The sequence below is a fragment of the Ovis aries genome, chromosome 2, assembly GCF_016772045.2.
Source record: "Ovis aries strain OAR_USU_Benz2616 breed Rambouillet chromosome 2, ARS-UI_Ramb_v3.0, whole genome shotgun sequence".
In the NCBI taxonomy this organism is placed as follows: domain Eukaryota; kingdom Metazoa; phylum Chordata; class Mammalia; order Artiodactyla; family Bovidae; genus Ovis; species Ovis aries.
This window is the reverse complement of record NC_056055.1, coordinates 238,552,557-238,578,970: the sequence shown is the minus strand read 5'-3', so window position 1 is coordinate 238,578,970 and position 26,414 is coordinate 238,552,557. Positions and strand designations below refer to the sequence as shown.

At 38.6% G+C, this 26,414-nt stretch overlaps 1 protein-coding gene across 10 annotated transcripts in view; it reads right to left on the bottom strand.

The window, feature by feature from the left end:
* Positions 1-465: 465 nt before the first annotated feature.
* TAF12 (TATA-box binding protein associated factor 12) overlaps positions 466-26,414 on the bottom strand; it is a 30,653-nt gene continuing 4,704 nt past the window's right edge. For 2 of the 10 annotated variants that reach the window (XM_060410616.1, XM_060410617.1), the window contains exons 2-8: positions 23,026-23,171; positions 15,129-15,213; positions 14,184-14,435; positions 12,483-12,560; positions 8,359-8,473; positions 4,896-4,984; positions 466-955 (exon numbers count right to left, since the gene is read on the bottom strand). In XM_060410616.1, the coding sequence (XP_060266599.1) occupies positions 920-955; positions 4,896-4,984; positions 8,359-8,473; positions 12,483-12,560; positions 14,184-14,435; positions 15,129-15,200 (642 nt within the window). In that variant the 5' untranslated portion in view covers positions 15,201-15,213; positions 23,026-23,171 and the 3' untranslated portion in view covers positions 466-919. The remainder of the gene's footprint in view (positions 956-4,895; positions 4,985-8,358; positions 8,474-12,482; positions 12,561-14,183; positions 14,436-15,128; positions 15,214-23,025; positions 23,172-26,414) is intronic. The other 8 variants (XM_027965415.3, XM_060410618.1, XM_012150446.5 and 5 more) reach the window with 5 other exon arrangements.

Here is a 26,414-nt window from a genome sequence, read left to right as displayed (position 1 = left end):
ACAGAACAGTGGCTAGGTGCCACTGAAGGTCATGATCCTGAGGTCTCAAAGCACCTGGTCTCCTCTGTATGATGGTGAAAATACTAGGATCTCCACAACTACAAACAGACAGAAGCCTGCAGGGAAAGGCCTTTCCCCAAGTCTACTGCTATCTTTTCTCAGCATCAAGGATGAACTCCAGAAGTTCCAGAAAAGCAGATCAAAAACAATTTCCCCAAACCAGGATGCCTCTTCAGTTTGGGGCTGATAAGAAAAGGTCACCCTGCTTGATTGTTATGGCAGAGATTAGACTGAAAGTCCTGCTGATGGTAAGGTCTTCCTTGGAGTAAAATAATGGAAAAATCCCTGGGTTTTTTCCTCCATCATAGAAAGGAATAATAGTGCTGCCATCTGCTGACTAGAGGCCTACATTTAGCCTTGCTTATCCTTCTCTGGCATTTCAAAGGCTGTAAGCCATGTACCCTGTTTCTTTCGATTAATAACTTCTTTATTCTGGAAAAGCAAATGAAAGTCATATTCATATAAACACTGACATTACAAAGTACAGGGAGAAGGGAGAGGGAGAAGGGAACAGAAACCTCTACAAATCCTGCTAATATTAATACTCTCTCACCAAACAAGACCATAATGCTTTGTCCCCTATTCAATCACTTACATAATAAACCACAAATAAAATCTTCTCTGGAAGATACACTGCTCTTCTTTGAGATGGCAGGGAACAGGGACTGGAAGTTGGGGTAGGAGGCTTTATTCTTTTGGCAGATCCTCTCAGTCATTAGAGATATTGCTGCACTGTTAATAAAAAATATATGCTTCTCTGTAAAGCATTAAAAAAAAAAAATCCAAGGATGAGATGGCTGAGGTCTCAGCTCAAGTATCTCCGAATACATTGCTGTCCATCCCCTGAGCTTTCCATGCGTTATTTCTTGGTTGTTTTCCGGATCAACGCCATTCTCTGAAAGGAGAGAGAAATAAGCAATGACACAGGTTAGAGTGAGGAACTTTCCAGGAAATCTATGTGTGGTTACCAGGCAGCATGGTCTACGCCACTCCTGAGGCTGGAGTCCTCAGGAACTTACAGGCACAGGGCAGCTCAGCAGACTCCTCCTAACTAAAGTGCAGTCTGCGGGGCCCTAAAAGATGTTTATATTGGCCAGTAGACCCATTTCATTGACCGAAAGACTCAAAGAGCCCTACGCTAGTGGGATGGCAAAAAAAAAATGTTAAAAGCAGAAGCTGACATTTCTTGCCTTTTGGGGATTTAAAGGGACAGGCTGTCAAAATACATGTTTTCTAGGCTTACTCCCCCTCACCAATCTCTTTTCCTGATGATGGAGAAAATAGGGAAGAGGCCTCTGTTTTGAGCCTGTTGCCAACACACAAAGGGAGCTGATATTTCACACTTGATGACCTGCAATGGAGGAAACTGACTCTAGTAATTTCCACCATAACCCATCTGGCAACATTCAGATCATGGGTTTCAAATCTTCCTATTACCAGCCACTGGCCAAATTAACGACTTGCTTTGCTCACTTTGACTAAGAGATCATTTTAACATTATATTTGCTGCTGCTGCTGCTAAGTTGCTTCAGTCGTGTCCAACTCTGTGCAGCCCCATAGACGGCAGCCCACCAGGCTCCCCTGTCCCTGGGATTCTCCAGGCAAGAACACTGGAGTGGGTTGCCATTTCCTTCTCCAATGCATGTAAGTGAAGAGTGAAAGTGAAGTCGCTCAGTCATGTCCGACTCTTAGTTGTAGCTGTGTCTGACCCCATGGACTGCAGCCCACCAGGCTCCTCCATCCATGGAATTTTCCAAGGAAGAGTACTGGAATGGGGTACTGATATTTGCTGACTGATAAATAAATAGGGCTAAAAGTGGACAATTTGATAGCAGAACCAAATTGACTGTCCACTGCCTTGAGGGACTCCCTTCTGAACAATACTGCACTTAGGCTATTCAGTTCAGTCGCTCAATCGTGTCCGACTCTTTGCGACCCCATGAATCACAGCACCAGGCCTCCCTGTCCATCACCATCTCCCGGCGTTCACTCAGACTCACGCCCATCGTGCCATCCAGCCATCTCATCCTCGGTCATCCCCTTCTCCTCCTGCCCCCAATCCCTCCCAGCATCAGAGTCTTTTCCAATGAGTTAACTCTTCTCATGAGGTGGCCAAAGTACTGGAGCTTTAGCTTTAGCATCATTCCTTCCAAAGAAATCCCAGGGCTGATCTCCTTCAGAATGGACTGGTTGGATCTCCTTGCAGTCCAAGGGACTCTCAAGAGTCTTCTCCAACACCACAGTTCAAACGCATCAATTCTTCGGCGCTCAGCTTTCTTCACAGTCCAACTCTCACATCCATACATGACCACAGGAAAAACCATAGCCTTGACTAGATGGACCTTAGTTGGCAAATTAATGTCTCTGCTTTTGAATATACTATCTAGGTTGGTCATCACTTTTCTTCCAAGGAGTAAGCGTCTTTTAATTTCATGGCTGCAGTCACCATCTGCAGTGATTTTGGAGCCCCCCAAAAAAGTCTGACACTGTTTCTACTGTTTCCCTATCTATTTCCCATGAAGTGATGGGACTGGATGCCATGATCTTTGTTTTCTGAATATTGAGCTTTAAGCCAACTTTTTCACTCTCCTCGTTCACTTTCATCAAGAGGCTTTTTAGCTCCTCTTCACTTTCTGCCATAAGGGTGGTGTCATCTGCATATCTGAGGTTATTGATATTTCTGCCGGCAATCTTGATTCCAGCTTGAGCTTCTTCCAGTCCAGCGCTTCTCATGATGTACTCTGCATATAAGTTAAATAAGCAGGGTGACAATATATAGCCTTGACGTATTCCTTTTCCTATTTGGAACCAGCCTGTTGTTCCATGTCCAGCTCTTACTGTTGCTTCCTGACCTGCATACAGATTTCTCAAGAGGCAGGTTAGGTGGTCTGGTATTCCCATCTCTTTCAGAATTTTCCATAGTTGATTGTGATCCACACAGTCAAAGGCTTTGGCGTAGTCAATAAAGCAGAAATAGATGTTTTTCTGGAACTCTCTTGCTTTTTCCATGATCCAGCAGATGTTGGCAATTTGATCTCTGGTTCCTCTGCCTTTTCTAAAACCAGCTTGAACATCAGGGAGTTCAAGGTTCACGTATTGCTGAAGCCTGGCTTGGAGAATTTTGAGCATTACTTTACTAGCATGAGATGAGTGCAATTGTGCGGTAGTTTGAGCATTCTTTGGCATTGCCTTTCTTTGGAATTGGAATGAAAACGGACCTTTTCCAGTCCTGTGGCCACTGCTGAGTTTTCCAAATTTGCTGGCATATTGAGTGCAACACTTTCACAGCATCAGCTTTCAGGATTTGAAACAGCTCAACTGGAATTCCATCACCTCCACTAGCTTTGCTTGTAGTGATGCTTTCTAAGGCCCACTTGACTTCACATTCCAAGATGTCTGGCTCTAGATTAGTGATCACATCATCATGATTATCTGGGTCGTGAAGATCTTTTTTGTACAGTTCTTCCGTGTATTCTTGCCACCTCTTCTTAATATCTTCTGCTTCTGTTAGGTCCATACCATTTCTGTCCTTTATCGAGCCCATCTTTGCATGAAATGTTCCCTTGGTATCTCTAATTTTCTTGAAGAGATCTCTAGTCTTTCCCATTCTGTTGTTTTCCTCTATTTCTTTGCACTGATCACTAAAGAAGGCTTTCTTATCTCTTCTTGCTATTCTTTGGAACTCTGCATTCAGATGCTTATATCTTTCCGTTTTTCCTTTGCTTTTCACCTCTCTTCTTTTCACAGCTATTTTGTAAGGCCTCCTCAGACAGCCATTTTGCTTTTTCACATTTCTTTTCCATGGGGATGGTCCTGATCCCTGTCTCCTGTAAAATGTCACGAACCTCATTCCATAGTTCATCAGGCACTCTATCTAGGACATCACCAGATGGTCAACACCGAAATCAGATTGATTATATTCTTTGCAGCCAAAGATGGAGAAGCTCTATACAGCCAACAAAAACAAGACCAGGAGCTGACTGTGGCTCGGATCATGAACTCCTTATTACCAAATTCAGACTCAAATTGAAGAAAGTAGGGAAAACCGTAGACCATTCAGGTATGACTTAGGCTATTAGTAGTCTTCTTATAGAGCTTCCTTTGTGAGCTTTGTAAACATACCCATCCAGAGATCCTAAGCTATGGAAAAGCAAGGTACACTCAGTCAGAACTGCCCAACGGTGGCCATCTAAAGCTTGCAAAGAGCCCACTTTCAAATCAGAGTAGCCAGTTAAATTAAGACTTGTCAAATGGAGGCCAATATTACTATGACACTGACTAGTGACTGGGACAGCTTGTTCTCCAGCAAAAGTGGAGACAGATTCTCTTACTGACCCCTCAGTTCTGCAGTAAGAGGGACAGAGAACAAAGGTTAAGCTGGGGCAGAGGCCAGAATGCCTGCCAGAGCAGCCTGGGTGCTACCTCCTGGCGTAAGTATAGCATACTTCTTTCCTTAAACTGCCCTTTAGTCAGGGGGTCCTGGATGATGTTCAAATCAGCAACAATGAAAGATTTCATTAATGAGATGTGGTGGGGGCAAGTTCCATCCATGTTAGAAGAACCTAGAATCAACTTTAAGCAACACCCACAGACACTCAGTTTTTCCTCTCATCAGAGTTGAGGGAAACAACAGACCCCACATGAGAACAGCAAAGTACCAAGGAAAAACATGTCTGATGTACCATGCAGCCTTGCTGCCTCCTGCCCTCTCTGACATTTGGGGGAAATGACACTGCAGTCATTTCCCAGCTGCAGACAGTAGCTGTGTGCCTTCTCTCTGAGACACAACTCAAGGAATCAGCTGTGGCAGCCTTGGGACTCTGAAGGCTTCTCACCTGTTTGTGAGCTTCTGTGGTGCAAGCTTTTTTGTAGGGTCGGATTTCTTCAGAGCCAAACCCTGGGATCCACATGTTCCACTGGCGTTCTGTAAGGAAGAAGCCCACACAGAGATAAGGGGACCAGGAAGAGAGTGTCTGCGTGCAGTGTGACTCTCAGACAAGGGTTAGGGAGGACTAACCTGGGCAATCCACTGTACTAATAAACAGTAACTCTGAAGAGCAGCTCTATGGGACCCAAATAGGTAACTGCATATGGTGCCTTAAAGGTTTTAGAGGACACTGTCTGACCTTCTTGCAAGGAAAAAGGAGGTAAATGAATCAAAATTTTGAGTGTGAAGCCCTACGGTTTTCTACATAGCTTTCCAGGAAAGTTACTTGTTTCTTCAATCATCTTACCCTTATGCTCAAGGCAACTCCTCTCAAACCTAAAGGAGGAGTAGGAATGGAAAGACACTCTTAGCAATCTGGAGTGAAGAGCCAGGTCCTAGCTCTGCTGCTTCACTGTGGAGCAATATAATGCTGGGTCTTGGTTTCTTGACCTTTTATATGGTAGTAACAACAGAAATACTCATTGGAAAGACTGATGCTGAAGCTGAAGCTCCAATACTTTGGCCACCTGAGGTGAAGAGCCTACTCATCAGAAAAGACCCTGATGCTGGGAAAGATTGAAGACAGGAAGAGAAGAGGGCAACAGAAGATGAGATGGTTGGCTGACATCACTGATTCAATGGACATGAAATTAGGCAGACTCCAGGAGATGGTGGAGGACAGGGAGGCCTGGTGTGCTGCAATCCAGAGGGAAGTAAAGAGTTGAACACGATTTGGCGACTGAATAATAACAACAGAAATAACCACCTGATAGGGTGGTTGAGAGCCCTCAGTAGCATATTGCAATCCCAGAGCCTGAAATAAACACACAGAAATACAGATACTGATACAGGTATGTCCACACCACAGCTCCAGGACCTTTTGCCACTGGATGACCATACCTGTAGAACTGCTACTCCAAGTTACCAGAGGGCAGACATTTGGTTATTCTCCTTTGTCAGAAACTGGCATAACTACATGGACCCCTCAATCTACAAATAAAAGTGTACTGCACTTTAACTACATCAAATGTAAAAAAATCACACATATAAGATTATTTAGAGAATAACTCTCTACTCAAAAGGAGTCCATATTTAATATATATTCAAGTACAACTAGTTAGAAGATACCTAAATTAATCAGTTTAGTAACCCTGAATATTTACATTCATTTAAAGCTAAAGATAATGAATTAGTATGAATGTATATTCTACAGATAAATATATTTAATGGAAAAAAAATAAAGAAATGAAGACCATGTCATTATCTAGCCGTTCAAGTATAGGAAATAGCTGGGTGAGAAGCAAACACTGGCAGTATCCATCCCAGCCTGTCCTAAAGAAAGCCATCAAGGTTTACAGCCCCACTGGCAAACTTATCCTTGCTAGGGCTAGGAGGAGGTGTGCACAGCTGACCCAGATGGTTAACACCAGGTTCCCTAACTTCCCATGCTCTGATCCCATGCCTCCCAGCAATCTTCCTTATGATTCAGGTTCCATTAGGCCCCCTGACAAGAAGCTATTCTGGTCATACAGAATTTCAAGTATTCATGTCTGTGATAATTATTTCTTACCCTTAATGAAGAAACTGACATTCCAATTTTATTTTCAACAATCAAAATACAAAATACTTTTACAAACAGGAATGTTAAACTCTGAAAGTAACAGAAACTGTGTAGGATTTTTTGGGGGGGAGGGTATGATAAAATGCACATAAAATTAACCATTTTTAAGTGTACAGCTCAGTGGCAGTAAGCACATTCACACAACCATTACCATTATCCACCTCTAAAACTTCTTCATCCATCCATCCAAACCTAAACTCTGTACACATTAAACAATAACTTCCATTGCTCCATCCTCCTAGCCTCTGGTAACCACCATTGTACTTTTGGTCTCTATGCATTTGTGTTGTGGTGGTTTTAAAGTATGTCTTCTATCAAGAAGTGGAGTCTGTGATCCCTCCCCTTGAACCCGGACAGGTCTTTGTGATTGCCTCATAGAACAGAATTCAGCTTCCCAGGTGGCACTAGTGGTAAAGCACCTGCCTGCTAATGCAGGAGATGTAAGAGATGCTGGTTCGATCCCTGGGTCAGGAAGATCTCCTGGAGAAGGGCATGGCAACCCACTCCAGTATTCATGCCTGGAGGATCCCATGGACAGAGGAGCCTGGCAGGCTATAGTCCACGGGGTCACAAAGAGTTGGACATAACTGAAGTGACTCAGCACGTGCACATGCAATGCAATGTGTCTTCAGAGGCTAGTTGACAAAAGCCATGCTATTTCTGCAATGTTCGTTATACAGTAACAGGTAATCGAAATATCTGTCTTCTGCTATTCAGTTCAGTTCAGTCACTCAGTCGTGTCTGACTCTTTCCGACCCCAGGGACTGCAGCATGCCAGGCTTCCCTGTCCATCATCAACTCCTGGAGCTTGCTCAAACTCATGTCCATTGAGTCGGTGATGTCATCTAACCACCTCATCCTCTGTTGTCCCCTTCTCCCCCTGCCTTCAATCTTTCCCAGCATCAGGGAGTCAATTCTTTGCATCAGGTGGCCAAAGTATGATGCGAAAGTATGATGCAAAGTCTTCTGCTAATAATGCCAGCCATGTTAACCAGAAGTGTGTCATTTATTCCACCCCCAGTACCAGCACCTTCTGAGCAGTAGCTCCCTAACACCAAGAAGGAAGCCATTCAGTCATGGGCTGATCTGCACTGAATCCCTTAGTCACTGCGCCTCATTCTTTTGGCCTGACTTTGTAGTCACAGATTGTTCCCTTTCTTTTGATCATACTGCAACCAATGCAGCAGGGGATGGGGATGGGGGTGGCTTACTCATTTCCAAGTGATTATGATTATCAATGTTAGATGAGTGTCTCCCAGAAAAATCGAAGCTCAAATTTAGTGTCTATTAAGTAGAAAAGCAGAATACAAAATTATATGTGCATTAGGGATAAAATGTTCTTGGGAAAAATACTTCAATAAACTAAAAACTGGAAGGAAAATACCACTATATGAATGGTGGACATAGAATAGCTACATTTACTGAGCTCATTATTTTGTGCCAGTCACTTTACAAACATTATCTATAATCCTCACAATGACCCTGTAAGGATGATATTATGATCCCTATTTCACAAATGAGGAAATCGACTTTAAGAAAAAGTAAGTGGAAAGGATAAGGTGGTACAGTTAGAAAGTGGCAAACCTAATGCAGGGCTCATTCCCCATACCACAGATGGGATTTCTCTTTCCTGTTTAATGTTACTATTGAATGAATATATAAATCCCAGAGCCCTAAAGTCTGATCCTGGCAGGAAGGTTCCTGAAGGAGCAACAGTGTGGATACCTCAGGGAGAAACGAGACCGCATACCTAGATGCAACTGGACATCTTTCACCTCCAGGGTGCTGGACTTGCGATGCCGAGCAAGCTGGCAGGCAGCTGTCACCACACTCTCAATAAAATCATCAGCAATCTGCAGCAGCATCTGGGGGAAAAACAATGGGGGAGAGTAACCATGGCATGGCAGGGTAGGCTTCTGTTACAGAGACATGTGTATTTGCTTGAATCACATATCTAGTCAGACTTTCTATTACAAGGCCTGGAATCAGCATTTGAGTGAAGGTAAGGAGGAGTGAGGACAAGAGAAACATACCCACTCGTTAACCAGGTTGAGAGAAATTCACACCTTTCTGAGGATGCATTTTCTGTACTTTCTACCTAGCAGCAGTCCACCAGCCCAAGCCCTACCCCCTCTATATCTTCTTCTGAATTATCGAGGAACATAAAAGTGAATCATTAAATCCTCATTTTCTCATTAAATCCTTCATATTCTCTTAAGCATTTTTATTTCCATTATCTCACCGAGTCCTTATAATAATCCCATGGGGGGAAAAAAATGGGGCATAGATTTTATCCTAATTCTGTAGAGGAGGATGCTAAGATTCATGGAGACTAACTTATTTATAGCCACGTAACTACTAAGCAGCGGAAGCAGGATTCGAGCTCAAGGTTCTAAGTCCAAATCCTGGATTCTTTCCACTTCATTATCCATTATTCGTAGACTATGTAAAGAGCAAAATCAGAATTCTGAAGTTAAAAATCTACAATTAAAAAAAACTGAAATTTTGATTAGTGAATACCTTCCTCATGTCTTCCTCTGGAAAAAAAATAAAATAAAATTACAACCATAGTTATAAACATTACTTTTTCTGCTAGACCATTAATATATTGCTATCATTCTTATGGAACCAAACTATCTGAAATAAAGATTTCAAATGATTAAACATGGTAAGTCACCTCCAAAAATGACCTCTCCTTCCCTAACCCAATAAAACAAGAAAAGGGTGGGGGTGGGGAGACATATAAATCCACAAAGACAAGAAAAAGAGAGAAAACCTTAATGGGCAAGAGAGTCCAATAAACTTTTACAGCAAATTTTTGGAAAAGAAGTAACAAAGAAGGAGTGGGAACTGACCTAGCAGATAGAAGGTGTAACACAAATGCCTGTAGAGGGGACACCAATGAGAACTGAACTGATCTGGCAGAGCCAGGATTTGGAGCTATCATTAACCACAGAAGACTTGACTGAGATATGGAACTAAAAACTGAAGAACTGTTAGATCTCTATAAACAGAACAGACTTCCAATCCTCATCTTCAAAAGCAGCCAAGCGACTTTTCCCAACACATACCAGGATTACTAGACATCTGAAGAAAATCTCCAACACTAAAAAGAAAATAAACAAACAAAAGGGGGATTAGGGGGACCCAGAGGAAACAGACAATACAGGGAAAAGAAGAAAATGTCAAACAACATAATTAATATCTTCAAAAAGAAAAATAGAAGATGACCCTAGCCATCATAAAATAAGAACAGAATGGCTTAAGGGGAAAAAAAACAGTCAACAAGAAAAAGTTCATGGAAATTAAATTTTTTATTAAAAAAAAAGTTAAAATTTAGAAGATAAATTGAGGAAAATCTCTCCAGCAAGAAAAACTTAGAATTGCAAAGAAATGAACACTAGAAAAGATTTTTTTAAAAACCCCAAAACTAAGGATCAATGCAGAAGATCCAACATCCAACTATTACTGTTATAATAATCCTGCGGAAAAAAAAATGGGGCATGGATTTTACCCTAAGCTTACAGAGGAAGATGCTAAGATTCATGGAGACTAACTTGTTCACAGCCATGGAACTACTAAGTTACATGGACAACTGTCATTCCAGAAAGAAAGAACAATAATAGAGAAGAAATTATCAAAAACCTAAGATTAAAAAAATGGAACCCTCATAACAGCTGGTGGAAATGTCAAAGGATGGAACACTTTATAAAAACAGTAAATTCCTCAAAGGAAAAACACAGTTACCATATGACCCATCAATTTCAGTCTTAGGTATATACCCAAAAGAAATGGAAAAGTATGCCCACAGAAAAAATTGTACATGATTTCAAAAAGAGAAAGGAAAGAAAAAACAAAAAACCTGTACATGAATGTTCATGGCAATATTAGTGATAATAGTCAAAAAGTGGAAATAATCCAAATGTCCATCAACTGATAAATGGAAAAACAAAACATGGCATACCCATACAATGGACTATCATTATTATTCAGTCATAAAAAGAAATGAAGTATTGATACTTGTTACAACAGGATGAATTTTAAAAACATCATGTTAAGTGAAAGATACTAGTCATATAAGACCAATTATTATATGATTCCAGTTATTTGAAATGTCAAAAATAAACAAATCTACAGAGACAGAAAGTAGTTTAGTGGTTGCCAAGGGTTGTAGGGGTTGTGGGAAAATGAAGTGACTGCTCCTTTTAGGGGTGATGACAATGTTCTAAGATTATGTTGGTAACTGTACAATTCTGTGAATATACTAAAAACCAATGAACTGTGTACATTTATAATGTGTGAACTGTGTGTTACATGAATTTTATTTCAGTAAAGCTGCTATCTAAAAAACCGAACTCACATAGTGAGGACAAATATTTTCCCTCTAGATAAAAAAAACATAAAAGTAACAGTGGAATTACACTGTTTTTGCAACCTGCATTTCCTTTCTCTGTCATTACATATTCCTCAGAAAAGGAAAAAACAAAACAAAACAATATCATCTTTGAATTGAGGCACGCAAGTGTCTAAAAGAAGCCTGTAAGAACACAGCACAACAAAAGAAAAAAGATACATATAAGGCTCATATGAAAATTCAGAACAGGACAAAATTTGGACCCTAGACGAACTGGGACCAGAATAGCCTAAGGTTTCTTAAATTTCAGAAGACAATGGAGCAATGCCTTCATCACTAACAGGAAAAAAATAATTTCCAAATAGAATTCTAAATTCAGCCAAACTAAAAATTAAGTGTGAGGTTAGACTGCAGATATTTTCAACATTTTACCTATCATCTAGCCTTTCGTAGGAAGTAACAACAAAAAAATCTAGTCTAACAAAATGAGGGAGTAAAGTAAGAGGATGTGGGATTTAGGAGACAAGACATCCAACAGAAAAAGAGCAAAAGGAAGGGGAGGGGTCTGTATAAGTGGATTAAAATAAATTAAACTAGAAGAGGATGGAGGTTTCTCCCAGAGGGAGAAAACCCAAATCAAGTATTTTTCCATTTGGAAAATAATGTTGATGGGGTATAAGATAGCTAATAGTGGAAGCTGAATAAAAAAGGTACAAAGAAAAGTAAGTAACTAAAAAGGGACAATTATCTACTTCAAGAATATAAGTTATACCAAAAAAGAAAGGTAGTCATAGGCATGACTTGGCTCACTGGTGATGAGTAAACAAATAGCCAGAATAATGTAAATACTGATTTCTGGGCTATGCAAAAATTGTGACAAAACGATACTGGAAAAATGAGAGAAAGGAAAGCATGTATGGCATGTATGTGAGTAGTTTAACAAATTCTCGTCTACCATAACAGTAAGTTTACAACCATTAGAAAATTAATGAATCAAAGAATATCTGTTTAAGTGTATTACTCAGAAATTCAGTAGAATGGGGACTTCCCTGATGGTCCAGTGGTTAAGGCTCAGCACTTCCAATGCAGAGGGCATGGGTTCAATCCCTGGTCAGGGAACTAAAATCCCACAGGCCCCAACAGTGTGGGCAAAAAAAAATTAATAGAAATAGAAGAAACAATTTAAACTGTTGAAAGTAACTGCCTATGAGCAGCAGACTACACTCTTTCTGATAGGCAAAAATAGCAGTGTTGTTAGGTATAAGTGCTAAACCTTCTCTAAGGTGATGTGTGTAAGTTATTCTACCGGACCCTCATAAAAACCCTGAATAACCCTGTAGATAAATAATGTCATACCTTACCAATACGGGAGGAAGCTGAGTTTCAGAAAGCTTCACTAACACACCCACAGAGCCAAGTCTCAAATTCAGATATGTCTGCCTCTAGAGTCTGTGCTGTTAACGGCTATTCTGTACGACTTCTCAGGGACACAGTCTCCGGAGTCCCCAGTCCCACCTTACCTCCTCCACATCTTCATCCAATTGCTCATTAGGATCCACTTCTCTTACTAAGTCCTGTAACTTCTTCTTGGTCAATACCTAAAGTTAATTGGGAGAATAGTTTTCAGCCAATTTACTGGGTTTGATTTCTACTTTCCAAAGAATTCTCAGTCTGGCCTACCTGGAGCTACTACTGGAAGACTATATTCTAGAGACAAGAACAGCCTAGGGAAAGGCAGAAAGAGCAGCCTGGAGGAGAGGCCAACATCTGTCAAACAGTTTTAGGAAACTCTGTATTAATTACCAATTTTCTGACCACCACAAGTTGTACAGCTCCTCTGCTGCCTTTGGACAAGCTCGTCTACCCTTCTTCCCACCTGCCCAGCTCACAGAGCCTTCTTTCTGTGCTTTCCTAGGCTACCCAGGTAAAAGCAACCACCTCCTCCTTCGGCCTCTGTCATACCCTGTGTACCCTTCCATCACTGGGTTTCTTTCCTTGTTTTCTGATTTAATAGCTAAAAGCTCCTCGATGGCTAGGAACATGTGTTCCTTTCTATTTAACTGAATATTTGTATAAGTATGTACAACTATAATCCCCTTTTTCATAAAGGAAAAATTATATCACATGTATATGCCACTAAAGAAGAATCAATACACTAAAATGTTTACCACAGTTACTTTGGGGTAGTAGTAGAATTACGGACTATTTACTCTCTCTTTTTCTAAAATTTCACGAAAGCCTGTATCACATTGAAATAGGAAAAAAGAATACAATTTAAAAAATAAATATTTGTTAATAATGTCTCAGATCTATCCATTCTACCATTATTGTTTACTTCTTTACCACATATCGTGACTTACTGTAAGAGTCTCAGACTTCCTCTCAGAAGTCTGCCCCCTTTCTTACCTTTCTTGACCCCTTACTGTCAAGTTAATCCCCCTAAGATACTTTATGTTATTTTAATGCCTCATTGAATATTTGCAAAGATTGTTTATTGACTAAAAGTTCCAATGGAAACTAACATAGGCCCAGTACGTTCTGCTGTAATCTCACCTATACAATTTTAATTTCTGCTCTTCTCCAACTCCACACTCAGTATGGTAATCAATCTCCTATCTGCCTAACCCTTTCCATTCACCACTGCTAGTCCCTCCCTCATTCTCTTGAACTACTGTCTCCTCATCCTGTTCTACTCAGCCTACAAGGCCCAAGTCAGAGATTATACTTATTTTTTATGGCTCTGGAGGACAGAATCAGGATCATGGGTAAAAAGAGGGGGTCAGATTATAGAATCATTGCAGAAAATGAATAATGGTAGCAGCTAGATGAACTAGAAGGAGAAAAGACTGGAAGCAACAGTACTTTTATTACAGGAATAATGAATAACGAAGCCATTAATTATTTACCTATTTTATTTTGCTTAACAATTATATAGCATATATTTATATATAAATATATAAAAACCTGTCATAGGCAAGGTATTGTATTAATGCATGCATGTGTGTATACATATGTACGTATATATATACATATATATACGTACATATGTATACACACATATATTCCACAAAGTAAAAATTGATAAATGTACATGATATATCAATAAAGAACTTAAGAAGTCTGAGAGGAAGAGGCAGCATCTGAGATGGACATCTCTCAAAGTATCACTGCTTTAAAGAACAGGTAAGAAGTGCCCGCAGAGAACAAAAAGAGGATGATACCTGATTGTTTTCAGGGCTGAGACGCCCTCCTGTCCCAGGAGTGCCTGGGATCTTTACCACTGCAGTGCTATTGGCCATGGAGCCTTGTGGAGGGGTGCTAGCTGGTTCCGGTTTTATTGATGAGAAATTGGACAGGTTGATTAGGGCTGAGGGACCAAACTGGTTCATAATCTGTCTTGCTTTGGACTTCAGCTCATAGAGCTTATCGAGATCTTGTTTCTTTTTGGAGCTATGAGGACCAAGGCCAATCAACTGTAGAAGAAAAACAAAAGAATTAATTCAGGAAATACATGTAATAAAGGATGAGTTTTAAAAGTAAAATTCTATGAGGTCTGTTGGACTTTGAAGGGTCTTCATTTGACACCTGCACATTCAAAATGGAATGAAGAATGTTCACTGCTCTCACCTGATATTTAGAAACCATCTCTTTTGGAAAAGCTAAATAGTCCACACAAGTGAAATAAGAAATTAAATGAAATGAGGGATCTTATGGACATAAATAAACTAGAATGAGCAAGACATTTTTGAAGACTTTGTAAAAACAGAATACTCGGTTAAGTAGTACATGCATTATTTTTGAACATCAAGTAAGGCTAAATTCAAATAAACCATGGCACAATCACATACTTGAAACTTAGTCAAAAAACTTCAAAAAACAGATTAGTTCATTTCAGTATTTCAAACATGCTTAAATCTATGCCAGGGCCTGATAAACACGATAAATTTAGCAATTGTTAAAAGTAAGCTCTTCTCTGTCATCAAGGGCAAATTTTCTCTGAGTGTTAGCAATCTTTAAATACATGCAGAGTCCCTAGCCTGGAATAGCCAAGATGTCTAAATTTTAGAGCCATGAAGTTGACTCGGTGGACCTCAGCTTTGGTGTCATCAAGATCAGAAGCACATTCAAGAATTTCTGCCCACGGTGACCTCAAGGAGCTTACTTACAGCTATCTGAGTGTCTAGATCTTTAATTACATCAGCAACGGCTGTGAGCCCGGTGAAATGAGAGGCAGCCATTTTCAAAAGCTACCTGTAAATGAATAACTGGCGTCAAGCACCACCCTTGTCACAGAATCATTTCAGTTGCATGGCCTGCATGCCTTCAAAGACCTGGATGCAGGCAAACTGGATGCAGAGAAACATTTTCTTATTCCTACTGTGCACCAAGAAAAACATCTCCATCTCTTTCATATATAACTTTAAAAATTAATTAATGATAACAATACTAACATTAAGACTCTTCCAAAAAATGAATGCTCTACTGTTAACGGATAAACTAGCAGCATATGAAACACTTTATTGGCCAAAATTACAGAATTTGAACCTGCAAGAATCATGGCAAAGTTTTCAGAACTTGATAAAGCTTAGCAACCTAAATGGAGAAGGCAATGGCACCTCACTCCAGTACTCTTGCCTGGAAAATCCCATGGATGGAGGAGCCTGATAGGTTGCAGTCCATGGGGTCGTTATGAGTCGGACACGACTGAGCGACTTCACTTTCACTTTTCACTTTCATGCATTGGAGAAGGAAATGGCAACCCACTCCAGTGTTCTTGCCTGGAGAATCCCAGGGACAGGGGAGTCTGGTGGGCTTCCATTTATGGGGTCTCACAGAGTCGGACACGACTGAAGTGACTTACCAGCAGCAGCAGCCGCCTAAATGAGTATCTTCATCTATTCTATTCTTGCTCCTATTGCTAAGCTCCTCTCCAACAAATTGTTTAACTCTCTAATGGCAGAAATCATCTTCTGCTGGTTTACTCTTAATAAAAGCAACTAGTTAAATGATCAAGAGAAACTTTGTTGGCCAAGAGTTGGCTGAGGGGAGTAGCATAACATAAAGATTACTTTTAAAAAAAAAAAACACATGGTCCATGCTTCCTTCTCCCTTACTCACAAATGTTACCAAAGAAAGAATCAGGGGAAAAAAAAGATTGTTAAATGGTAGTAACTCCTAATGTTATAAAAAAACAAACTATTTTCCCAGAGCAAGTTCTATGATAAAGCTTTATTGAAGATTATCAGTATGAACATACTCTGTCCTCAAATAACATTCCCACAACATTCAACAGACTTACTTCCCAAATAGCACTGAGTATTGCTCAAAGTAAGTGGAAGAACTTTTCTGTATTTCTGAATAATGGAAATTCCCCTATTAAGAACTTGGAGATAGGGACTTCCCTGGTGGTCCAATGGCTAAGATTCCATGCTCCAGTGCAAGGGGCATGGGTTTGAACCCTGGTTGGGGAATGAGATTGTACATGCCACAACTAAGAACTGGTGCAGCCAAATAAATAAATATTTTTTAAAAAAGAAGCTGGAGATTAAAAAAAAAAGCTATCTACACAGTACCAAATATGAATAATCATATAGAAATTAATCTTAAGGAATAGCTCTGATGGCTACTAATAAAATAAACTACCTTAATGAAATAAGCGGAATCTGTGTAACGCAAGAAAAATCAAAGTTTCTTAGAGAAGACTGAAATTTACCATTCCCACTGATTCGGTTGAGAAACAAACGATACTTCTAACTTTAAAAATTCTGTGGTACATATACACAATGGAGTATTACTCAGCCGTTAAAAAGAATTCATTTGAATCAGTTCTGATGAGATGGATGAAACTGGAGCCGATTATACAGAGTGAAGTAAGCCAGAAAGAAAAACACCAATACAGTATACTAACACATATATATGGAATTTAGGAAGATGGCAATGACGACCCTATATGCAAGACAGGGAAAGAGACACAGATGTGTATAACGGACTTTTGGACTCAGAGGGAGAGGGAGAGGGTGGGATGATTTGGGAGAATGACATTCTAACATGTATACTATCATGTGAATTGAATCGCCAGTCTATGTCTGACGCAGGATGCAGCATGCTTGGGGCTGGTGCATGGGGATGACCCAGAAAGATGTTATGGGGAGGGAGGTGGGAGGGGGATTCATGTTTGGGAATGCATGTAAGAATTAAAGATTTTAAAATTTAAAAAATAAAAAACTAAAAATAATAATAAAAAAAAATAAAAATTCTGTGGTACATATACACAATGGAGTATTACTCAGCCGTTAAAAAGAATTCATTTGAATCAGTTCTGATGAGATGGATGAAACTGGAGCCAATTATACAGAGTGAAGTAAACCAGAAAGAAAAACACCAATACAGTATACTAACACATATATATGGAATTTAGAAAGATGGCAATGACGACCCCGTATACAAGACAGCAAAAAAGACACAGATGTGTATAACGGACTTTTGGACTCAGAGGGAGAGGGAGAGGGAGGGATGATTTGGGAGAATGGCATTCTAACATGTATACTCTCATGTAAGAATCGAATCGCCAGTCTATGTCTGACGCAGGATACAGCATGCTTGGGGCTGGTGCATGGGGATGACCCAGAGAGATGTTATGGGGAGGGAGGTGGGAGGGGGGTTCATGTTTGGGAACGCATGTAAGAATTAAAGATTTTTAAATTAATAAATAAATAAATAAATAAATAAAAAGTTACTCCCAGTTCCAGCTTAAAAAATAAAAAATAAAAATAAAAAGTTACTCCCAGTTCCAGCTAAAAAAAAAAAATTCTGCGTCAGTGAGCTACTTCTTCCATTAAAACAAAACAAACAAACCAGATGATAACCAGACACCCATTTCCAGACTGGCACTGCCCTGAGTTTCCTAGACCGTTCCTTTATTTGGTTGAATTTAAAGAACCAGAACATACCTGGGTGGGTGATGATTTCAAGGGCTTATATACCTGTCAAGCTCATCACACTGAATATTTAAGATCTGTGCATTTTAAATTATGCCACAATTAGGGACAATAAACCAACCCCTCCCGAAAATAGGTAAAAGATTACACTCCTAGGCATTTATCTCAGAAAACAGAAAACTTATGTTCTCACACAAAGCTATATACTCATGTTCATAGCATGTATCAATAGAGAAAAGACATTATTGAATAAATTGTAGTGTATGACTGAGTATATCTGGAAAACATCTAGTTTCATATTTAAAATTTAAATAGTTGACCAATTTGCAGTGGGGGGTGTTATACATTTTCCCTTTCATATGCTCCTCCATTCCAGATGGATCAGATATTTAAATTTTAAATATCAAATCACAGATAAAATACAGAATATCTTTAAAGAATATTCTGAAACCTAAACTTTACATTTTATACAAAAATTAACTCAAAGTGGATCAAATATATGTAAAATGTATAACTACAAAATTTTTTAAAAAAGAATATTTTTGGGCTCTAGCTAGGCAAAGCATTCTCAGACATGACACCAAAGGCATGATCAATAAAAGGGAAAACTGATAAATTAGCCCTCATCAAATATTAAAAGTTTCCTCAGTGAAAGCCCATGTAGAAAAGATGGAAAGACAAGCTACAGACTAGGAGACAATATTTAAAAACTATAGATCCAACAAAAGACTAGTATCTAGAATGCATTAAATAAACTCTCAAAACTCAAGTTAAAAAAAAAAGTAATTCAACTGGAAAATGGACAAAAGTCACACCAGACATTACACAAAGGAGGATAAGCAGAGAGCAAGTAAGCAAATTGAAAGTCATTCAATCAACATTAGTCATTAAAGAAAGGCAAATTAAAACTATAATGAGATATAACTACACAATTATCAGAATAACTAAAATAAAAAATAGTGACACCAAGTGCTAATGAGGATGCAGAGAAACTGGATCACTCACATATTGCTAGTGGGAATATAAATGGTATAGCCATTCTGTAAAACAATTTCTTAAAAATCTAAATATATACTGTCACAGAGGAGCCTAAAAAGACAAGAAGACTAAGTGGAAAAACGAAGAACTGAATAAACCATGGACTTCAGCTAATAATGATGTATCAAAATTGGTTGATTAGTTGTAATGAATATACTATACTAATATATTAATAATGAAGTGCATTATTATAGTAACTGGGTACAGGGTATATGGGAGTTCTGTACTACCTTCTCAATTATTCTATAAATCTAAAATTGCTATCCTGGTAGGACCTCCTGCTGCTGCTAAGTCGCTTCAGTCGTGTCCGACTCTGTGCGACCCATAGACGGCAGCCCACCAGGCTCCCCCATCCCTGGAATTCTCCAGGCAAGAACACTGGAGTGGGTTGCCATTTCCTTCTCCAATGCATGAAAGTGAAAAGTGAAAATGAAGTTGCTCAGTTGTGTCTGACTCTTAGCGACCCCATGGACTGCAGCCTACCAGGCTCCTCCGTCCATGGGATTTTCCAGGCAAGAGTACTGGAGTGGGGTGCTATTGCTGCCTTCTTCAGGTAGGACCTCCTAGATAAATAAATAAAACTGCTCTAAGAGTTTATTTAAAAATGGAAAAAGAAAAAATCACTAATACAGAAAACAATAGGAATGAATCAAAATATTTTGGTGGGAAAAAAAAGCCAGTCTCAAAATAATGCATACTATGATCCCATTTATGTGAAATTTTAATATCTAATGATCTAAACACAAGTCTCTAATGATAGATGAGGCATAGACTGACTGCAGCAGGGCAGGGTGGAAGTTTTCAAGGTGATGTAAACCTTCAATATCTGAAGTGGGGGAATGCTTACACAGCTGCTACATTTATCAAAACTCACAGAACTATATGCTTACAAGGTATACATTTTATTGAATGAAAATTATATCTCAACAAAGTGAATATGGAAAAAAAAAACACAAAAAACCACGCAACTACTATATGACCCAGCAACTGCAATCCTAGGCATTTATCCTAGAAAAATGAAAATTTATGTTTACACCAAAACCTGTACATGAATGCTCATAGGAGACGTACATGCAATAATCAAAAACTGCAGTCAATTCAGATGTCCTTTAATAGGGGAATCATTAAACGAACTGTGGTATAGCCATACCATGGAATACTACTCAGCAAGAAAAAGGAATGAACTACTGATATGCACAACTTGGATGAACTTCCAGAGAATTATGCTGGGGAAAAGCCAATTCAAAGAGTACACACTGTATAGTTCCATTTATATAACATCTTTGAAATGACAAAATTTTACCAACAGAGGACAGATTAGTGAGGTTGTCAGGGACTGGGTGGGAGGGAGGGAGATGTGGTTATAAAGAGGCAACGAAGAGCCCTTGTGATGGAACTGTTCAATATCTTGATAGTGATGATGGGTAAATTAACCTATAAAAAGTGATGAAATTGTGTAGTACTTAGTACATATATACATATAAGCAAACAAGTACAGGTAAAACTGGGGAAATCTGAATAACATTGGTTGTATCAATGTTGATATCCTGATTGTCATATTACTCAAGTTTTGCAAAATGTTATCAGTAGAGAAAACTGGTGGTGCAAAGGGTGCTCTGTATTATCTTTTATAATGTTATATAAATCTAAGTTACGTCAATTTTTAAAAATTGGAAAAACAATATTTTCAAGAGTAAATAATATCCTTTTAAAGAAATGAAAGCTCAGGAGCTATAGCTCAGGAACCATAAGAGAGACTAATATGTTCAATCATACAAAAATAAAAATGTCTGCATGGCAACAAATGCAACAAATGAAGTTAAAGGACAAAAGACAAACTAGCAAAAATATATGCAAGATGCATCAAAGGATTAATTTCTTTTATATATAAAAAATAACTGCAAACCAGTAAGAACTATCCAAAATAAATACTATGAAGAAACATAACAGTACAAAAGAAATTCAAATGGTTCTTAAAACAATGAAATGATCCTTATTCTCATTTATAATAAAAATACAAATTAAAACTACAAGGTACTATTTATTTGCCATTTGGCAATGATGACAAAGTTTTAGTATACATACTGTGTTTGAAAATTTTATGGAGAAATAATCATTTCATAAGTTGCTGGAGTGGGGGGAATGAAAATTAGTTAGAGATCTCTATAGAGAGCTACTTGGACTATCTACCAAAATAAGAAAAGTATATATTGTTTTGATCCCATGGTTCTATTTTTAGCAATTTATATTACAGATGAATTTGTATGTGACTAGAATACTATACATACAAGCAATTTCAACCTAAATGTCTATCAAAGTGATAGTTAAATACACTAGAATATAACTATATAATGGAATACACTGAAAAAAATGAGACATGAAAATATTATCTAAGTGAAAGAAATCACTCACAAAAGATTATATATTGTATGATTCCATTTATATGAAATGTCCAGAATAGACCAATCTATACTATAGTGGTTGCTAGAGCTGAGGAGTGGGGAAACGGACAGGGACTGACTTCTAATGTTATGCAGTTTCTTTTAGGAGTGACAAAAATAATCTAGAGTAGATTGTGGTGATGGTTGCACAGCCCTCTATGTACCATAAAACACTGGACTAGGGACTTCCCTGGTGCTCCAGTAGCTAAGACTCCAGGGCTCAGGTTCAATCCCTGCTCAGGGAACTAGATTCCACATGTCACAACTTAAAAAAAATATCCCCCCTGCCTCAACTAAAGATCTTGAATGCCACAATGAAGATCAAAGATCCCCGTGCTACAACTAAGACCCGGTACAACCAAATAAACAAAGAAACCAAAACACTGAAGTGTATAATTTTTCTTTTTTTGGCTGTGCCCCATGGCATGTGGAATCTTAGTTTCCCAACCAGGTGTTGAACTCCCACCCCCTGCGTTGGGAACATGGAATCTTAGCCATGGACCACCAGGGAAGTCCCTGAATTGGATACTTTAAATTGGTGAATTGTATAATATGTGACTGTCTCAATAAACTGGTTTCTAAAAAGCAAGGAAGTTCATGAAATGACCTGCAAGATACACTGTACATTGAAAATGCAAGGTACAGAACAGTGAGGATAATTTGTTATCACTTGTTTTATAAATTATTCCTGGAAAGATACACAAGAAACTGATAGCGATGGTTGTCTTAAGGGGGATAGGGGAATGGTAGTATCCATGGCAGTTCCACACCATGGAACCAAGGTGTGATACTTATCTTTCATTATATACCCTAAATTCTGTAATATTTGCATACATAACCTATAAAAAATTAAAATAAACTACTGTTTGGTTTGTTTCCTCTGAAGAAATAGGTAATATTGACCCGTTTTTAAAACCTAACAAAAAATATAGCAGTAGCAACAAAAATTAATCTTGACCTTTATCTCATACCTTATACAAAATATATCCAAAACTGATCACAGACTTAAAAGTAAAAATGTAAAACTATAAAACTTCTAGAAAACATAGAAGAAAATCTCCCTAACTTTGGGTCAAGCAGAGTTCTTAGACACAACACCAAAAGCACAATCCACAAAAGAAAAAATTGATAAATGGGCTTAATCACAATGTAAAACTTCTCTGCAAATGAAAATAAAGACAAGTTTCAGACTAAGAAAAAATATTTACAAATCATGTATCTGCAAACAATTTGTATCCAGGATATACAAAGGACTCTCAAGATTCAATAAGAAAACAACTCAATTAAAAAATGGGCAAAAGATCTGAACAGATCCTTCACCAAAGACAAGCAGATGGCAAATAAACACATGAAAAAACACTCAGTATCATTACTCATTACAGAAATGCAAAATAAAGCCGCTATGTGCTCAGTCATGTCCAACTCATTGCGACCCCACGGACTATACAGGCCCCCAGGTTCCTCCATCCATGCAATTTTCCAGGCAAGAATACTGGAGTGGGTGGCCATTTCCCACTCTAGGGGACCTTCCCAACCCAGGGATCGAACCTGGGTTTCTTGTGTCTCCTGTATTGGCAGGTGGACTCTTTACCATTGCACCACCTGGGAAGCTCCAAAGCCACTACGAGATAACAGAAAGCACCTACTTGGAGAAGGAAATGGCAACCTACTCCAGTATTCTTGCCTGGAGAATCCCGGGGACAGAGGAGCCTGGTGGGCTGCCATCTATGGGGTCGCACAGAGTCGGACACAACTGAAGTGACTTAGCAGCAGCAGCAGCAGTAGCAAGCACCTATTAAAATAATTAAAATTAAAAATAGACAAGTGCTAGAGAGGATTTGGAGCAACTGGAACCCTCATACATCTATGGTGTGACTGTAAAATGGTACAGTCTCTTTGGTAAATGGTTTGGCAGTTTATTATAAAATTGGATACGTACTATATGACCCAGCAATCCACTGCTAACTATTTATCCTAGACAAACGAAAACTTTTAATCACACAAAACTCAGTATGTGAATGTTTATAGCAACATTATCCATAATTGCCAAAAACTGAAAACAATCTTTCACCTGGAGAATGGATAAATGAACTATGTATATCCATACAATGGAATACAATTTAGCAACAGAAAGGAAGAACTACTAATACAAAGAACAGGGATAATCTCCAGTGCATTAAGCTAAATGAAAGAATCAAGATTCCCAAGGCTACTTCCTGTAAGGGTCCGGAAAAGGCAAAGCTATACATGGATGGAGAACAGATCAGTGATTGCCAGGGGTTTGACACTGGGGAAAGTCTGACTACAAAAGAGCAGCATGAAGGAAATCTGGAGGGTGCTGGCCCTGTTATGTAACTTGAGTGTTATGGTGCTTACATGATAGTACACACTTGTTTCAACTCACAGAACTGTAACCTGAAAAGTGAATTTTACTGTGTGTAAATTTTAAAATAAAATTTCAAAAAATCATGACGTGATCAAAATGGTCCAAATTATCTGTTTACTGACAACTTTCATTAGCTCAATTGTAGATGACACTGGTCAAGCACAATGGAATGAAGTGACCGTAAATAACTTGAATTCCATTATGTAACGTACTATGGTTGCTTTTGGGCTACTCAAATCTCTAACTCATTTTCTTAGCATGCCAAGAGGTAGGAATGTACTATGGATTAAAAACAGAGGTATTCACTGTAGGACAGTTTGAGAGGAGAACAATTATAATAGCAAACTGTTTACTAGCCCCTACTATGTGGAAATCATGTGCCTGGATTGGCTTTAAAATCCTTTTACCTCTGAAATATTTAGGAATTTATTATTTAAACAAATACTAAGTAGGGAATTCCTTGCCAGTCCAGTGATTAGAACTCCACGATTCCACTGCAGGAACACAAGTTTAATCCCTGGTCAGAGAACTAAGATCCAAACAAACAAGAAACCCCAAACTGAAAGGGGCTACCAGCCTGATGGCATAAAAGCCTTATCACTGTGGTACATGACTTAATGATTTGAGTTTTCTACCTGACTGTTTCTCTTCTCACTGGTTTCTAGATGCATCTAAACAAGCTCATGGTTTCCAGCCTAAATAAACCACAAAGAATCCATTTTACTGCAGTCTCTAAGATCTGAGAGCAACAGAAATGTGGGATTTTTTTCTACTTGTTTTTTGACTAGTTTGATCCTGTTCAGGCTTTTTTTTTTTTTTTTTTCCTTAGGCAATTTTGAATTAGCAGGAAAGCACTACAGTACAGCAGTCAAGGGATGGACTCTGGTGGCAGTTTCTGGGTTCAAGCACCTACTCTGCCACTTATTAGCTTTATGTCCTTGAGCAAGTTACCTAATCTCTTTATGTCTCAATTTCCTCATCTAGAAAATGGAGTTAATCATAAGGTATACCCCATGGGACTGCTGTGACCATTCACTGAGTTTATGTACTCTAAAGCACTTAGAAGAATGTGTGGCACTGGTAAGTACAATTTAAATGTTTGCTAGTGTATCACACATGCTCTCCTCTTTTACATTTTAACTATAAAAGTCAGTATATTAAGCCTAAAATGTTTCACCCATCCTGCTATGTATTAGTGGCATCCCATAATTACTCTTATTACTACAGACATTTAAAAAAGAAAAGTGGATTAAAAAAAAAAGTTGTGGCAAATGGTCAGCAGGAGGCTGATGAAAGGTACTGTGACACAGGGAAGATGCAAGTCAGTTGGGCTAGGTGCCACCATAGTTATGCCACCGAGTTATGTGAGCTGCCTTTGCCTAGAGTTTCTACTCCTATAATTAGAAAAGGACCAGGCAAAATCTAAAGTCTCCTCCAGCTCTAACAAGTAGTATAAGATTTAAAATTAAGTTCATGTGTATAGATTTAAAAGTTTGTCTTCAACACACTTGTTTCACAGAGCAGGTTATCAACACTGCCGATGTGTTGCCTCTCAAGTACTTTGGGTCAAAAGTAATATGTTCTATGTTCATATCTGCTCTAACACAATGGTTTTCTGATCAGATACTTACTTAGAAATCCTATCCTAATAACTCAATCAATGCTAGAGCCACAAATGAGTGAAATAACTAATACAATTTGCAAATGTAGATGAGAATGATAACTCAGGAGTAAACTATCATGAATTAAATCATCAGGTATTTTGAAATGGCAGTATGGTCATGCTTTACCTCATAATTTGGTGTAAGTTTTGATCACTTGCATTCAATATAGGCATTTAAAAACAGTATAGGCAAACCCACTGGGAACTAAGTTATTCTGGTTTTCTCAATCATCTAATTCATATTACAATAACTGCAGTTACTCCAGTTTAAGTCCTTGTTCTTCACACTGGTCTTTCTTAGCCTCCTAAATTTAAAATTAATATGTCTTACTCCACTGTGAGGATAGTTCTATACAGGTCCCATTTTTCTATCTTGAATATCTGTGCTTTAAAACACAGGAATTTAGTTCCCCTCAAAAACACACTGCTTAAATACCCTAATAAGTTACAGTACTTGATATTAAGAGGAGTCTGGAGGAGGAGGAGGGAGAGCTTTTATTCAATGCTAGGCTTTGTATAACTATTCCATTTTGCTGAAGAGCAAACTGAAACATGGTGAGGAATCCACTCAGAAAAACAGAAAAAAATATTAGAAAAACACATAACTGGATTTGACTGGGGCTGGGTCACTTAGTAGCAAATGATTTCAGGCAAGGCACTTCACTCCCTGCACTGATTTCATATATCTGTACAATGGAATTAACAATATTTAACTTGTGGGACTGTAAACTCACTCTAAGTTTCAGCAAAAGGTATTACTGAAGAACCAAAGTAACTGGTTCTAGTATCCCCACCATCCTTATCTAAAAGCAGCCATCTTCACTAAATATTTATGTTAAAAAGAAAGGACACAATTTACTTATCCCTGACTTTCTAAATTACTATATTTTTGAGGGGGAAGGGGCTTCATTTAAAGGTTTCCTAACATGTGACACTCATTTTATCAATGTCAATACAGTAAGAAGACTCAAAATAAAATACTAGAA